A 17,477-nucleotide genomic window follows, 5' to 3' on the forward strand; every position below is an offset into this window, starting at 1 on the left:
CCATTTTATATATTCTAATAAACACATTAAATACAATTGTAAAATTGTGTTTCATATAACGCATCTGGTGTTTTCTTTTATAGAATATGACAGCAGACACTGACCAGTTTTGCTTTTCTTGCCCGGCCTATTTTAGGATTCAGCCCAATGTGGAATGAGCATTTTGAATTTTTAATCGACGTGCCCACCCTCGCTCTTGTGCGATTCCTGGTGGAGGATTATGATGCCTCTTCGAGAAACGACTTTGTGGGGCAGTACACTGTTCCACTCACCAGCTTACAGCTAGGTACAAACATGTTCATTGTGAGATTGAAACTTCATGTGTATTGCTATGTTTGCCTGAGCATTATAAAAACCCCTTAAGGACCAAGCTTTAGATGCTTGTATTTCAGATAAGGACCAAAACCAATATGTGCTATGTGTGTTCAACCACAATTTCCATCTTTCTCATTTATTGCCCCAACACACATTATATACCGTTTTTGAAAGGCCAAAAAGAGCTTTCATTTGATATGACATATGCATATATAGGTTCTCATTTAGCACATGACACAAACTTAAAACCTTAAGGACCCATGATGGAATTATTCCGCCTTGGGTCCTTATGGCACGGACAACCATGACGGCCTAATCGTGTTATTGGTCCTTAAGGAGTTAATATATATATTATAATATACTGTACCCCCATCTTGTTTACCCCAGTAGCCTAATATTTCCATGTTTCCAGGTTTGGGCTTACATGAAGGCCAACTCCAGATAAAACTTTGTGTTGGATCAAGCGAAGAAGGGTTCAAATCTGTTAACTTTTAATTGGGGGATTTCTCGTTGCTTCCGGTCTATTTAATTTTGTCAGATTTGTCAAACGGGAAGTCAGAGAAAATCTGCCCACTTTCTATTTGTTTGGTGTTAGAACAGGAAGTATTGCCTGTGTCCCCCTAGCACAGGCAGCAATAAAATGATATATTCTTCTTTTTTTTTTTTTATTCTTTTTATTCAATTTTCGCATTACAACATTCCTCCTACAGCAGTAGGGGCGCATACTTAGTTACTAACAGGTATAACCTATACATACTCCACCTGCACTTCCTTACAAAAGGAATTAATTAACAAAACATACATAACATAACTCCCCTCCCCCCACCCTACCCCAAGAGAACGTGTGCCACCTCCAGCCCCGGGGCTGAGCATATTCCCACAACACAATATAAAATCGAATGGAATGCCATAGCGTCCAACCTTGTCCATTTAATGAGCGTCGCCAGGCCCTTAGTCTTTCGGAACTCAATCAGGTGGGCACCTACAGGGCATCCTGTGGCAGCTGCTCCTCAACACAACCAATGATATATTCTAACAGAGCGAGCAACAAATGGGGAAGGCTTTCCCCATTTCTTCTCCAGCTGACGTGGTAGGTTGAATAGGAAGAGAACAGAATTGTTCTCTGTAGGGACACAGTCAGTATTTAAATCCTGATGAAATAGATGTACTCCACTAGCAAGAATTGGAGCAGTGCTGGTGTCCAAAGGAAAACCCCAAAAAGATTATGATCTCTATGAAGGTAAAGTGTTTATTAAAGGTTAAAGGAGAGCCAACGGGCTTCAGGGGTACGTACCACCTTCATCAGGGCTAACAATAGCTGTAATTGGTGTTAATAGAGTATAAACATATTTTACAATCAAATGACACATACTGCTTACATTAGCCATGTAATTGTGATATCCCCAAAAACACTAAGGGCCCATTTACATTTGTGTGGTGCATTAAGGTAGCCCCTTTGAAATGAATGGATTGCCAACGCATCCTAAAGTCCTGATAATCAGACGTGACCTATTTTTTGTACAATAAGGCATTATTGTGTGTTGCCATGCATTGCGGCATGCTGTAATGCAGCTGAGTTGTCTTGGTGCGTTGGGGTGCTATTTAATGTGAATGGCATCAAAACGCAGTGACGCATGTAATGTACATTACCCCAACACTATAGTGTAAATGGGCAATAATGTGATGGTATCTGATCCATCTCCCTGTGTAAGAGGAATTTTCCCATAGACCCAGGAGAGAGATAAAGAGGCGCAGGCTGACGGAACTTCAAGGTTGTTCATACCTGGACTTTCAAGCAGCAGAGCAGAACCAACACCAAGGCGAGCATTTTATGCTGCCCTAACCCCCTCCCCCAATCTTTTGGTGCTTTCTTGATTTTCAAACCAAGCAATTTCTTTTTTTTTTTTACTTTAATGTATTTGATTTTCATGTTGTCACTGTCTGAGGTATTTATCCAAATTTGGTTGTTTTTATCCCAGGCTATCGTCACATCCACCTACTGAATCGAAATGGAGATCCCCTTCCTTCCGCCACATTGTTTGTGCACACCATGCTCCAGGAAGCCAAAGTCTGATCTACAACTACGTTTACATTATTTCATTTTTAACTGACATTTTTTAGGTCAGATTTGTTTTTAATTGCTAGACATGGTTGTTCGGCAACGGTTAGCCTATTTTTATACCAGTTTTAATGTATTATAATTTTAAAAGTTTTACTGAGGTTTTAGAAAGGTTAGTTTTGACTTCCATGTTTAGTGATTGAAAATCCTTATTTTTTTATTTTCGCTTTAAAGTATATGATCTCGAAAGGGAACTTTGTGCCAAAATAGCACTTTGACACCTTGCAAGATCAGAGATGGAGAAATCTGTAGGCTGGGACCCCGTACGGCACCCCAGAATTAGATTTTTCGAGCAGCCCCAGAACGCGTTATATGCGATACTGTGCAATACAGTGAATTTCTATAGGTATCCAAAACAAAAACTGTCTATATTGATCGTAGAAACCGAAATATGACTTATTGGAAAATTGAGCGCCTGTAGGGCAATCGGCCAGTTCTTGTTTTTGATACTGTAATGAATTTAGAGATATCCGAGCATGTTCTGGTTATTTGTAAGTTTATTGGACTGTTCCTGCCTCACTGTGTACTTATAAAATATGGCATATGTGACAATCTGCATCAATCTATGCATTTTCTATGTACTCAGGTAATGAAATCTGGAACGGATTACCCAGAAGCCTTAGCATGGTAGCCTGAGCTGCATGTGCCTTAAAAGATAAAATGGGTTAAGATAGCATGTAAATAAATACTAAGCTCAGCTCATGAACAGTCTAGCCCTAGTACTGCCTAACGGCTAGAGACTGACAGACCGTAATATTGTACTCAAACTATACACAGGGTTCATATATTATTACTGTACCTCATATGCCTCGAACTATGCTGTCACAATAGGAGTCAAGTTTTTTGGGGGGTGAGCCTACAAGGATTGGTTGTGTATTGTTCAGATGAGGGAATATTCATACTTATATTGTGGTTTTGCACGTGTAGGTTTCATGGGTTCTCTGCTGCTAACTAGCCCATTGATTGCCCTCTGTAGAATTAGGAGGTTTAGGATGTTCCTCATAAGTATTTGAAGGTTCTCATTCATCCAAGTCGTGATACGACTGTAAAGGTGCCCATAAACCTTACTACCACCCCACGACTTTTGTTGTGCGATGGTTGTAAGGTAATTAGAATCTCGTACGATCTGCCCATCTTGGACAGGCAGATCGTACTTGCGATCATCGCAAGCCCTCCCCGCTGAGGGGAGGGCTTGCCGATGATTGCAATGCTGAGCAGGCAGCTTGCGCACACCGGGCCCGTTCGGCATTTGTCTTCCGAGCACGCCACTAACCCGCCAAAAAACGTACGATTTTCGGTAGGTTTTCTAGCATGCTTAGAAGACAATAGACGTGCGACCGTACAGTAGAAACGGTTGAACGCCTTCCATACACCTGCCGATTATCGTACGATCGCGGGATCACACAGCGATTATCGTTAGTTAATCGGCAGGTGTATGGGCACCTTAAGAAACAAATCAAAGCAACTGGACTTGCTGTATTTTTCTTGAAGTCGTTTATGGTGATCGTTGCTCCAATCAACATAATCTGTTTTTCATAGCCAGCACGGGCAGGGTCAGAGACCTCATGGAGGTAAGGTGCTGATTGCAGGAGTCATTCTGAATTGAGAAAGCTAGTTGGATGACTAGCAAAAGGGCTTCAAGAAAAAAAAGCTCAAGTCCCAGTTGCTTTGATTCGTTTCCTACAGATTCTCCCCATAGGTTCTGACTCGCTGAGCTAAGATGTCACTAATCCCATCACTCACCATGTCTAAAGGTGACAACCTGTGTGTCATCGTTTTCCAATACACTACAAGACACTGTGATCTACATTTGTATTTAAACAGCTATGCACATTAGAAATGTAAACATATTAATTTGTGCTTGATTAACTATCTGTCAGTTAGTTCTCATTCCTTGAAATCTATCTTCTATTACATTACAATGTGTCCCTCGTCACCCCGGCTTATCTTGCAAGTAATGGTGTTTGTTTAATAATATAATGCAAATGCTGTTTGGGTTCAGTAACCAACACCGACCAAATCCGCTTTTCTAGTTAATAAAAGTAAAAGTGGAATTTTGCCAATTTGTTATTGTTATAAAATAGGAGGGTTAGAATATTTGACTTCTTTGGTAGATGTCACTTCCCATTTATACCTTTTTACCCTTTTACCTCCTGACCATTGAGACAAGAAGTGACCTTTTACAGCAATAGACACACCTTTTAGGTAGAGTGGGGAAGGGATGTATGTGTCACCGGGTCACTTTATGTGTGTGTCACCGGGTCAGGAAATGAGAGGAAATGTTACCTTATGTTCAAAAGTTAGTTTTATCTGGAACTTGCCATGAGGTAAATGTCTGTTTTTGATTGGTTTCTAGAAGGTATTGCATCTTGCTAATAAAACCTCTAGTGTTGCACAGATATCAGTCTATAGAAATGCTAATGCTGGTCCAGCTTGACCCAATGTAAGAATGCATATTATACACCTGGTCGGGTCACAGGGAGCCTGTAAAGCACTGTAGTTGCCAGACATTGCCTTCCCGTGATCTTCCAGGTCCTGTAGTGCGTTGTGCTGAGTGACTTCCCATCTGCTCTGAAAACACAAAGGGTTGCTTGCTTCACACACCTGTAATTCACGGAACACCTAGTATTTTTAGCAATGAATAGTTGATGTTTTCTTTGATTGTGTGAAGAGTGGGACATCATGATCTGTCCCACATCCAATCAGAGAATGCCTAGCATTCATTGATATAAAATACCAGGAGGGGAATTTATCAAAACTGGAGTAGACAAAATGTGGAGCAGTTGCCCATGGCAACCTATCAGCTTCAGTCTTCCATTTTCAAAGCGTAGCTGAACAAACTGGAGAGAAGCCGATTGTTTGCCATGGGCAACTGCTTCAGATTCTGTCTGCTCCAATTTTTATTAATTCCCCTCTAGGTATTCGCTGAATGGTTGTTGTGCTGAGCAAGTGACCCCCTGTGTTTTCATAGCAGAGGGGAAGTCACTCAGCACAGCGGTAGTACAGGACACGGAAGATCGCTATAGAAAACTTTAGTAGCTCCAGCTACTAACGTGCGTTGCAGGATTCCCATGGCCCTACCAGGTATACAATATGTATCCTTACATTGGGCAAAGCTGGAGCAATGACTTTAATGACATGAATACTTTATACCTTGAGTTCAGCTTCAACCTTTCCTGAAGTCAAATAAACAGATACGTTTGCTTTGTGGTGTATGTCAGCTTGTTTTATAGGCCACAGATTGTCTAAGTTTAATGTTAATATTATTTCCTGTTTCATGTACAACTGCTGTAAGACCTGTAACTATTTCAAGAGCCTGTACCGTCTATTTTCTGTCTGAATGATCTCATGTATCCCTCAATCTGTTTACTTTATTCCCAAAAATATAATACTCTGATAAATGGGATACATCGTTTGCAAATAAAAGTTTTCAGGCCTGTTCTTCCGTTGTGTTTTCATGTCCACGCTCAGCCATTAGAGGGCAATCACAGGAACTGCCTGACATGCAACATGCTACAATGATTGAAGGACTCGAATATGTGCCATAAACTGTCCACATATCACGATGCAGTGCAATCTAAAGTGACACCAAACTCAGGAGTTCAATCTTAAACATACATTCGAGTAGCCGAACTATTCATAGAAATGTATCTTATGTGTGTGTCACTGGGCTGTACATCCTCCAATCATCAGAAGGAAGGACAGTGTCAGCATGAGTTCAGAGATGATTGGAGGATGTACAGCAGAGTGATACACAAATAAGATACATTTCTATGAATAGTTCGGGTACTCGAATGTATGTTTAAGATTGAACTCCTGAGTTTGGTGTCGCTTTAAGAAAGTCAACATTCCAATAAAATTCTGTTGATGGGATTCCAAACCTCTAACACATGAATTTAGTTAAACCCGAAGACCTTTTGCAGTATGCTGCTCTTCATAATATTAGCCGATTGTCTATTCCTGTCAGTTATGTGAACGTGATTTACATAGAAACCTCTCATACGAGTCGGCAGATTGCTGTGTGTGTGGGAAACGCATTTCATTTATTTCTTTGTGAAGTTTCCTCCGGTGGGACACATTTTTTTTCTGCTGTTAGAGAAAATTGGCGCATGCTTTTTTGCCTTCCTCTGGCACAGCTGTGGATGTATTGTGAAGCACTGGCTGGAGGACTGTGGACAGTGTATGTGTTACCTACACATGGTGAGATGCTCCAGGGTTTATGACCGATAAGACCTGTCCAATCTGATTGCTCAAAGTGGAAAATCTCTAACATAATTGAAATTAACCAATCTGATTGGCTGATCAGATGACAATCTGATTGGTCTAATCAAATCATCCAATCTGATTGGTCCAATCCGATTGACCCAATCAAATCGTCCAATCCGATTGGCCCAATCAAATTGTCCAATCAGATTTCATTGGACCAATTTTTTATTTAAATTTTATGTTAGAGACCGATCAGGGTGATGACAATCTGATTGCACCAATCTGATTGCACCAATCTGATTGCACCAATCTGATTGCACCAATCTGATTGCTCAAAGTGGAAAATCTCTAACATAAAATTGAAATTAACCAATCTGATTGGCTGATCAGATGACAATCTGGTCCAATCAAATCGCCCAATCTGATGATTTGTTTAATCTGATTGGTCAATTTGATTGGACAGTTTAATTGGATTGATCAGATTGGTCCGATCAAATCGTCCAATCTGATTGCAAGATAGAAATTGGAAAATCAGATCAATCAAATGGGAGTTAGAGATTGTCCAATCAGATTGGATGATCACATTTTCCAATCACATTGCCCAATCTGGACAATCAAATTGTCCAATCTGATTGGACAATCAAATTGTCCAATCAGGTTGGACATTCGGATTCCTAATCCGATTGGAAAATCTATAGCTGTATGGCCAGAGTCTATCAGATTGGACAATCTCTAACTTACAACTTGATTGGACAATCTGATTGTAAATACAAGCCGCACCTCCATATAACGGATACATACTGTGAAACAAAACCTCTCATGCGTTTTATCATAGAGCCCCCTCTAGTACGCCAGATCGGTGAAATGCATGAGAGGTTTTGTTTCACAGTATGTATCCGTTATATTCATAAAAAGTGGCTTTCATTTATGAAGATCCATGGAGGTGCGGCTTGTTTGTACGGAGTAATCACCATTTTATTTTTTAATTCTTATCTAAAACTCCCTTTTACTTAAGTAATATCATGTGTCATGTGACACTCAATGTGTGGTCATGTGACACTCAATGTGTACAGCAAAGCTTCAAGTAGCTTTTTAAAAGGCACTTTCAGCTGCAGATTGAGGATCCTAAACACAGATTAACATGGAGAGTGCTGGCTGTCACACTGTCTCCATTTTAATGAAGCTACTAGCAGGCTAGAGCAAGGCTTTCAGTAAGATTCAGCACTATGGAACCTAACCTCCTAGCAGCGTGTATCATGTGACAACCAACATTCCCATTATGGTCTGTGTTTAACACCCACAGCCTGAAACTGAAGGCTGCCGTCAAAACTGCTTGAAGTTTTCCGAGAGCTTTGCAAATTCTAAGAAAAATCTTGTTGTACCCCGTTATACAAGCTGAAGCCAGCGTTAACAGGGCCGTGGAAGGTCACGTGGAGTCGTGGAATAACAACTAGGGGCATGCTGAGACGGCATCCAAACTAAATATCTTTGTAAAGTACAATCAGGGCTGACCAATCAGCTAAGCCAAGAGTGCTCCGGGGCTGCACATCATTGGAACCCAGAGAGGTCAGAGAGACGTTAAATAAAAATGGCATCCTCTAGATCAGTGGTTCTCAACCTTTCTAGGGCCGGGACCCCTTGGTAACATTTGCCAAGTTGTGGTGACCCCCAACGGTAAAATTTAGGGATGACGCGGCTGCTGCAGCGACATCTGGCGGCGTGGCGGGAGAACTGAGACTGCTGCGCTAGGAGAGGGCTGAGGAGGACTCTCACCTAGCACAGCAGAAATCACACAGCGACACCACAGGTTGAGAACCGCTGGCGTACACCGTCAGAATGAAAAAAAAAAACACCATAGGAATGCATAGCTAGTGCACCGCCAATAGCAAACTAGCTATTGCACCCGCGCTCTGCTGCTGTCAATCACTAGAAGAGGACCTGATGGAGAACTTCAGGTCCCCCTCTGCTGATTGGCAGCAGCAGAGCGCGGGTGCAATAGCTAGTTTGCTATTGGAAAAAAAAAAGCGATCACAGGGAAAGGTTTACTCTGCTCGATCGAGCAGAATAAACCTTTCCGGGAGAAAGTGTTTCTCTCCCGGGCGGCCTGGAACCGCTATCTAATAGCGGCAGACTCCCGGGCGACCCCTGGCAAATCATCATTTGACCCCCGCCGGGGTCGCGACCCACAGATTGAGAACCGCTGCTCTAGATTAACCCCAGTAATCCTGTCTCAAAATGAGACGCATCCACTGCTACCGAATCCAAGGTGACTTCTTTTTGTTTTTAACAAAACACAGAAATCAGACAGTTGGAAGGCAAAACTAACAAAGGAAAAAAAAAAACCAAAACAAGACCTGGAAACCAAAAGGGGAGAAGTGAGTGAGCCAGGTGGCCACCCCAACGGTTAGATGCAAGAAGCCAGAAGAAGTTATAGAAAAAGTAAAAGAAACTAAAAAGAAAAGGAACAGAAAATTATTTTTAAAAAAGATACAAATTAAGGTTAAAACCTGAAATCTAAGTCAAAGAGAGAGAAGAAGAAGGGGACCAGAAGGAAGGAGAAATCAGAGCGAGTCCACAACCCTCTACATTGGGAGTGAGTCACATGTAGAAACAAATGCAGGCATATAAAGTTTTGCCCTTGCCTGATCCCAGAAACTCAAGCCCATAAAATCATGTTCTGATGTATCTCAGATACTGAGGGGGGAATTTATCAAAACTGGAGCAGCTGTGCATGGCAACCAATCAGCTTCTCTCTTTCATTTTCAAATCTTAACTGAAAAGAGAAGCTGATTGGTTGCCCTGGGCAACTGCTCTAATTTTGATAAATTCCCCTCTGAATATCTTTTACCAGCTGCATAAAGCATAATCTGAAATGTTGAGTATTATAGGGTACATTGCACACCCCAACACGATTGTAAAGCTGTTCTGTTTTTGTGTATCTAAACAAAAAAGTCAACACAACATAATGAACTTTTGGAGTGAGTTTAATAGATCACACTGTATGATTAAACCAAAAAAATAAAATGCTATTTAAATATTGCACCTTGGCACATTCTTCTGCTGTATTTTTGCTTTCGCTCACCTCCCCTGTAGTGTCGGAGGAAATAAAAAAAAGACTACAATATATAGGAGAATATCTGTAATCAACAGCTATGCTTATCAGAAATAAGTTTAATGTGGCGTTTATAAGGACATTGGATGGGAGAATGGCACCAGTGAATGAATATGCAGAGGGATGACTATACAATGGCGTGTCATTAAAAATGACAGATTTACAACAAAGGCTTAGTATGGCTCTGGAGACATGTTGGTGAGTTAAGCTGCCCACACACCTTACAATTATCTGCAGATTTTCTGTGGTCAGATGGAAAACGTGGAACAGAGTCCACCATCTACACTTAACTGTGTGGATGGAGTAATCTCCACCTGGGCCAATTTGTTGCACCTTTTCCAATTGAACCCCAGAAAATCTGCAGATAAATTGTAAGGTGTTTGGGCACCCTTAGAAGCTGTATTTTAATGCAGGTATGTTTTAATCTCACCTCCTATTTCTAGAAGTAGGGAGGCATTTTTTATTTATTAAAGTTCCCCCAATTTTGCCCCAAACTTTATCTTCTCTCTATGTGAGGCTGTATTCACATCTATGGGTTTTGGTGTAGCGCATTAAATAAAAATCCTGCTTGTTTGCACATTTTTGGTTTCTAGAGAAACGCACCTTCTATAGGGATACAGTAAATGGGAGCACACATAAATAAATGTGCCTGAAATGCACCACAGCTAAATAATAGAGCTGTGAATGTAGGCTGAGATACAGAGTACAGAAATGTGCAGGCAGACCGCCAGAATGTAACATTTCTAGATTTTACTGCCGTGACAAAAGAAATAAAGCAAAAAAAAAAACCCCACCGTTATAGAATTCCATTTTTCCTATGTTTGCTTCTGAAAGAGGTGGGTTGAAAAGAGTTGGCAAAATGTTTGTTGAGAATTTTTTTTTTAAAGACAAAACTATAAAAATCAATATATCAGTAAAAAATGCAATCTATATTCTTACATCATAAGTAGGCCCTTTTCTACTGTGTGATTCAGTAAGCATGTCATACACATCTGTTTAAGTCAGGTCTCTTCACCTAAATTATTCTCATTTTCTCATGATATCACAGGATACACATATAGACTTGTTTAAAAAAAAACAACAGATTTTAAAGTTTATCTTAATGAATGTTTTAATGATTATGGGGTAGATTTATAAACTTATCACACAGCGAAGAGCCACTATATGGAGCAACGCACCATAGGGATTTCCTAGGCTCCTCGGCATCATCCAGTGACCATACAGTGCAGAACATTTAGTTTGCACAGAGAGGAGCTGTGTGAACAATTTATGAATCAGCCACTGTGTCTTCATGCTCTATTGTTTTTTGATCTCCTACCCATAATCGAGAGTTCAGTTGTCTAAGGTGTATTCATCCTCACAAAATAAACCGCTTGGAAGTGCAGCCTAGTTGGAAATGGCATGTATGATGTCTTGGGAGTTGGGGCATGCCATGATTGTGGACATAGATGGGAAAATATCTTACAAATCAGGAACAGAAAAGTGGAATACATCCTTGTGGACCTAGTTTTGGATATGTCTAGGAAATCAGAACTGGGGTATAGGATGATAAAAAAAACAAAAAAACTCTGAAGGTCACAGCTCCTGAAAAAGCCTGAATTGAAAGAAACCTCAATAAATCCAAAACCTAGACTAGAAAACAGGAATGTGAACTGTGGTATGCAGATGCACAGATAACTTTGGAAGTAAGATGGTCCTCGATGTTTTCTCGTAGATGACAATGAATACAGATTTAAAACAGGCCCTGTTTTTTCTTGATGTTCTGCTGCTTCCATATGGGTAGCTGATAGAACTTGGCTTTAGGCATCCCAAAAATATCAGCAAAGTCACTATCAGATAAGTACATCTGTTAAAAAGAACACAAATGATTAATACTACAGGACACAAGGAAACATTTGCAATTTCTCCATAAAACTCATCTTTCATTTATCTCTGTACTAATATGCTCTAGGTTCCATGGAACGGACTACACCACTGCTATTCACTTTATCGCTAACCCTCTCCTAGGGACAGCATCCCGCTTGACGCGAGCTCCTCCCCTGATGTGTTTCTCATGCCTAAGCCTCTAATGTGGGGCTAAGGCATGAGGGAAAGAGGAGGCTGTACCCGGTGGGATGCTGCTGCTTGGAGAGTAATAAAGCAAGTGGATGTGCTGCAGCCTATTCTTTCGAGCAGTGGTGAATGGGAATTTGGGGTGAGACATTTCCTGGTGGGCCTGAGCACCCACAACATGTTCATGTAAGCTCATGTTAGCCTGGAAGTGGAGCAATTTGTCTAAAATATCTTTTGTATAAAATGATCAAGGCTCCTGACAATTTAAATTGCATTCTATTTCCTGGAGCCAAACACAAGGCCATCTGCATGCAGGGTTGTATCAAACAAGCAATCCCAGATCTTTAGACAAGCAAGCTCCCTAAGCATGCCCAGGACTGGCTATCAGAGATGGCAACAAAAATGACTGCAGACATTCTCCCCTCCCCTCAGTACATTTCCACACACCACACACCACATTCAGAGCCTGAAATGTTGATGTTAGGGATGCTGACAAGGAATCGGCTAATGATGGCGGGCAACAAAGTCCAAACATTAAAGCCCCGTTCACATTGAGCGATTTATCGTGCGGTAATTCCCGCGATATCGCGCTCCAATGCATTTCAATGGGGCAAAGGGTCCTGTTGTCGTGGGTCGTGCGTCGCTACAGCAGGACCCTTTTTGGAGCGGATTTAGCCGCAATTCAAGCTTGCTCAATGCAAGCTTGAACGCGATATCGCGCAATATGCAAATCGCGTGACAAACGCGCGATTTGCATATCGCGCAGTGGGAACGGGGCCTAAAGTGAGCCTCTGTTTTTTTACAGGCACAGCAAACAGGTTCATTTTTATTTTCCAATCTGTCAGCGCTTGATGGAGGTCTCAGAGTAACGAGTAACAACGCACAGAGGAAACTGCTGTTCAAAGACAGGTTGGGAAGCCTCACAGAACATGCAAAAAAGAACAGCACCTTCAACTCGTGAAAAACTGTTTAATTTGTTAATAAAAAACTGAATAAAAATATACTCACAAACATAGTCTGTATACTGGGCATTCAGAGCAACCGTCCAAGCTGGTGGACTATGGTCGGCACCATGTAGAACTGTCAGATATCCAGAATGTGAGCAGAAGCAATCTATTAAGCCTTGCTGACGCGGTTTCAGGGATGAACCCTCTTCCTCAGAGCAAATGGCATAATGGACAGATCTGCTCTATTCTGAATGCCCAGTATGCAGACTATGGGGTCTATTCACTAAAGGGTGAAGAGTCTGGAGAAGGCAGGAGAAGTGAACAATCTAGGACAACATAGCTGAACTGGAAAGTGAGCTGAATTGGAGACTTTTTCCAAATCAGCTATGTTGTCCTAGATTGTTCACTTCTCCTGCCTTCTCCAACCCCTTCACCCTTTAGCGAATAGACCTGTATGTTTGCGAGTATATTTCCATTCAGTTTTTTATTGACGAATTAAACAGTATTTCACGAGGAGAAGGCGCTGTTCTTTTTTGCAGGTTCATTTTTATGCCCAGCCTCCATCTTGCATTCGCTCACCCTCCCGTCACTTCAATGCTGGGGATGAACAAAAATATTCAGTACTTCCGGCATCAGAATCACTCTGGTGCTTGGTCATTGGCCCAGTACTGACACATGGGGGCAGGTCTATTGTCTATGTAGTAGTTGTGCCCTGTGAGCTTACACTAGGATTCTTGACCTGACTCCTAGGAGTGGGAAAATGAAGGGAAGTATTAGATGCTGTGCGGGTTTGCTTTAAAGTGAACCTGAAAAAATCAAAGCATTAGATGGTACGGAGGTTGGGTTTAAACTGAACCTGCTGCTTTGCCCAGAATGGCAGGTGCATTCTAAATGTGGTTGTCACATATCTGCATTTGTTAACATTAGTTGTTGACCAAATTCTACTTGCCTCTTTTTTCGTAGGGTCTACTCCATCAGGCAGGTCCTCTGTATTTTTGTTAATAAGCAGGTCCTTGTTGAACACATTGTTTCCATTGCTTTGTGGGAGACCATCTACAACAGAGTTGCTGTTGCTAGGGGTGCCATTGGTGGCAGTGTGATTACCATTGCTGATCGGCAGGTTTGCATTCCTGTGTGGCTGATACGCTGGAACTGTCACATTGCTATTCTCCGTATTTGCTGGAGCGCTGACCTTCTTTGTTGGAGCACTGACGTTACTTGTTGGAGCACTGACGTTACTTGAGCTGTTCGCATTTATGTTTGTGTTTTGTAAGTCCTGGAGAAATAAATAATGTTATCAGTGTTTTAATGTTTTTTTTTTTTTTTTAATATTTGTTTTTACGCTTAGCATGTATTATAGGTAGTTGCAGGCAGCCATATTTGCTCATTACAGACACAGGCTTTGCTTCCTGCTTTGTGCACTACACAAAGGATGTGATTTTCTGATCTTCTCACAAGGGGCCAATCCACACCATAGGACAAGGAGTTGAAGCACCTTGCACAAGGCAACTAGTTTATTTTGAATGAGCTGTTAACATACAACAATGCATGACAAACAGGCCGTTTTTCTGCACAGGACAACCGAATGCACAGGCATAAGCTTTTGTGGTATGTGTGGCTCTCTAATGCAGGTACAATAGGGGAAACAGGTATTCAACCCATACATCGGCTAAAATACTTGCAGCGTCTAGAGACTAGCGAAGGAGTGGCATATTAACAAATGGCAACCGTAAAGGTAAGTATATTACTTCTTATGCGCTAACATACAACGTGACCATGTGCTGACAGGGTCGCTTTAAGGTAAACACTGCAATAATAAAATAAAATATCTCCTCACTAGAAATACACACTTTTTTTCTCTTTTAATAGAATATGCAGTCATGTTTTGAATTTTGTATGCATTATGCTATGAAAAAATATTAGGTAAATATGAAATATTACATTATATATCAATGTGTTGTAGTCTTCTATCCAGCCAGCAGGTGGAGCTCTAAGATGCCCATACCCTGTAATATCTTTTTCATTATATCTGGGGGCTGAACAAAGAAAATAAAGCAGATTCCTCCATCAATGCTTACAAGCACTAAATGATGAATCTCCTGCTGGCTTCATTGTATTCAGTCGCTGTCAGAATACCCAAACAGAGCCGGCAGCTCATTATCTGCCATCTCTGTTCATTTGAAGATTTTCCGACAGGCTCCTTCGATCAGCTGATTGAGGGACGCCGGCCAAAAAGGTGCCGACAGCGGCACCCACTGTGCGAATTCCGGCCGGTTCATCAAGTACCAGATGAAATTCACATAGTGTATGGGCAGCTCTAGTCTCCTTTTTACATAATTACCTCTACTGAGCTAAAATATTTGTTTATAGCAGTAGCTTATCCCATTATCAGATGGCTGAGTTAGCACTGTCAATCAAACATACAGAGCCTCAAAGCAAGCGTTGTCTGCTGTGCTGTCACTTTAGCTAACCCATAGTGCTTGTGTGATATTTATTTGCCAAGATTTAGTGCATCAAATGCTCTGCCACTTTTACAATAAATACTGGGGGGAATTTATCAAAACTGGAGAAGACAAAATCTGGAGCAGTTGCCTATGGCAACCAATCAGCTTCTCTCTTCAGTTTGTTCAGTTAAGATTTGAAAATGAAAGAGAGAAGATGATTGGTTGCCATAGGCAACTGCTCCAGATTTTGTCTTCTCCAGTTTTGATAAATCCCCCTCACTGTATTTACAGTTGTCTCTTTATATTTAAAGAGACCTCTGCAAAACCATGAGTTAACCTCATTGCGGGTAACTTAGGACTCCAAGGTGCAGAAACTGGGTATTCTGGGCAGACTGACTATTATTTCAGTACAAAAAAAACACATTTTTAGAAACTCATCCTACTAGGCTTTTAGAGAGGCTGCAAGGTGAAATGTGAATATGGCATGTGTTTATTATTGGTATTTACTGTATATAGCGCCAACAATTTACACAGCGCTTTACATAGTTGCACATTCACATAAGTTCCGGCCCTCAAGGAGCTTGCAATCTAAGGTCCCTATCTCACATGCTCACAGGGCCACTTTAGACAGGAGCCAATTAACCTTCCAGCATGTCTTTGGAGTGTGGGAGGAAAACGGAGTACCCGGAGGAAACCCAGACAAGCACAGGGAGAACACGCAAACTCCTTGCAGATAGTTGTTATAATTTAAACATTCTATTTTCTTTACATACACAAAGTGCAGCCATCATTAACAAGTACAGTATCTTCTTCTGTATCCCAGCATAGAGCTCCTGCTGCATGCACATTTGTCCTAGAGAATCAGGGATTTAAACACAACCCACCACACATTTCCACAGCTGATTGCTACATTAAGGCTATATACTGTACATAATATGTTTTGCTCTACAACACTAATGTTCCTTCGCATGTAGCATATGGGCTTCAATCCTACCGGCATCCCAGCAGACTTACCACACTGATCTGTGAAATCTGAGAGACATCACCCAAATTCTTCTTCATATCCTCATACGACAGGTCAGACTGATGAAAAATAGACCAATATAATATCAGACAAACATAATAAATATCTGGGGCTTTATAAAACAGTTCATGTTTGTTGCAACAGTGTACAAGGGGCAAGGGTAAAAGATGAAGTCCATAGACTTTTAGGGCTTCACACAATTTGCTGCAAACATTTTGAAATGCTTTGTAAATTCTTTCCAAACCTTCTGCTCTTCAGGCTAACATAAAGAAGCCAAAGTCGGCATTTTGCCCAAAGTACCGTTTTCTGTCAAAATGTTTGATATTTCATGCATTCCCTAGTATCTATATATAGAAGATATCTGCTGCGTCTGCTTACATTATTATATACACATCTTACAGAAGTGGGGGTGATGATGTTACTTACATTCCACTTATGAGAGTCCCAAGCATTAAACCAGCCGGTAAAAGTTGGGGGTTCATGTCCTTGTTTCACTGTGACTATCGGTGTGGACTGGTCCCGTCCCGCAGGGTGCGATCTCAGATACTCTTTGGCACTGTTAATCGATTCATTTTTCTCATATTCATTGGATGATTTACCAATCCATAGGAAAAGCTAGATAAAAAAAAGTAAAGCATTTTATGAGGTTATTTCTATGAACCAGTGTAGTCATATGATTACAGTCAGGAATGTTAATATTGAGTACCAGTTCCATGTTTATTGCTGTAATGCCGATATCCTGTATGTTTAATCAGTCTATGTACAAATCAAGGTAGAAGCTGAATTACATTGGAATCCTCCACTGCTCCAATTCAGCTTGGTACATTCCCCTGTTACCTGGGCCAGATTGCTTCTAAGTCGAATCAAAATGCGTAGCTTTATAAATGTACTAATGTTTCTTTTACTTCATAAATATACAATGTTTTTTTTTGTGTTTTTTTTATAGAAAACATGTGTGGCATTATTTTAGAGATTTTTATAACATATTTGGGAAATTCTACTTTTTTCTTTCTTGTCATTTTATCCTCTACCCACAGGTTTATTTACCAGAACATAAGTGAGTTTTTTTTCTTCACATTTTATTGTTTATTGTAAGTTTTATCTGTAAAAAATAAATCAAGGCAACTGAACTTGTTGGTTTTTTTTCTCTTGAAGAAGTTTTGCTGGTCATCCGACTAGCTTTCTTAAATCAGAATTCAGAAAAATTATCTGGGAATAAATATGGTGAAAAGAAGCCAAGCTTTAATAGAGGTGTGTA

The 17,477-nt window shown here is 40.8% G+C and overlaps 2 protein-coding genes across 2 annotated transcripts in view; one reads left to right on the plus strand and one right to left on the minus strand.

The window, feature by feature from the left end:
* Positions 1 to 2,407, plus strand: part of PLCD1 (phospholipase C delta 1) — a 95,063-nt gene extending 92,656 nt beyond the window's left edge. Inside the window, exons 14-15 of the mRNA XM_018553480.1 lie at positions 137 to 286; positions 2,295 to 2,407. Of these exons, the coding sequence (XP_018408982.1) occupies positions 137 to 286; positions 2,295 to 2,389 (245 nt within the window). The 3' untranslated portion in view covers positions 2,390 to 2,407. The remainder of the gene's footprint in view (positions 1 to 136; positions 287 to 2,294) is intronic.
* Positions 2,408 to 11,319: 8,912 nt separating this feature from the next.
* VILL (villin like) overlaps positions 11,320 to 17,477 on the minus strand; it is a 67,073-nt gene continuing 60,915 nt past the window's right edge. Inside the window, exons 17-20 of the mRNA XM_018553496.1 lie at positions 16,646 to 16,834; positions 16,210 to 16,278; positions 13,701 to 14,027; positions 11,320 to 11,598 (exon numbers count right to left, since the gene is read on the minus strand). Coding sequence (XP_018408998.1) covers positions 11,485 to 11,598; positions 13,701 to 14,027; positions 16,210 to 16,278; positions 16,646 to 16,834 — 699 coding nt within the window. The 3' untranslated portion in view covers positions 11,320 to 11,484. The remainder of the gene's footprint in view (positions 11,599 to 13,700; positions 14,028 to 16,209; positions 16,279 to 16,645; positions 16,835 to 17,477) is intronic.

The sequence above is a fragment of the Nanorana parkeri genome, unplaced genomic scaffold (genome assembly GCF_000935625.1).
Source record: "Nanorana parkeri isolate BGI_ZX_2015 unplaced genomic scaffold, ASM93562v1 scaffold121, whole genome shotgun sequence".
Classification (NCBI taxonomy): domain Eukaryota; kingdom Metazoa; phylum Chordata; class Amphibia; order Anura; family Dicroglossidae; genus Nanorana; species Nanorana parkeri.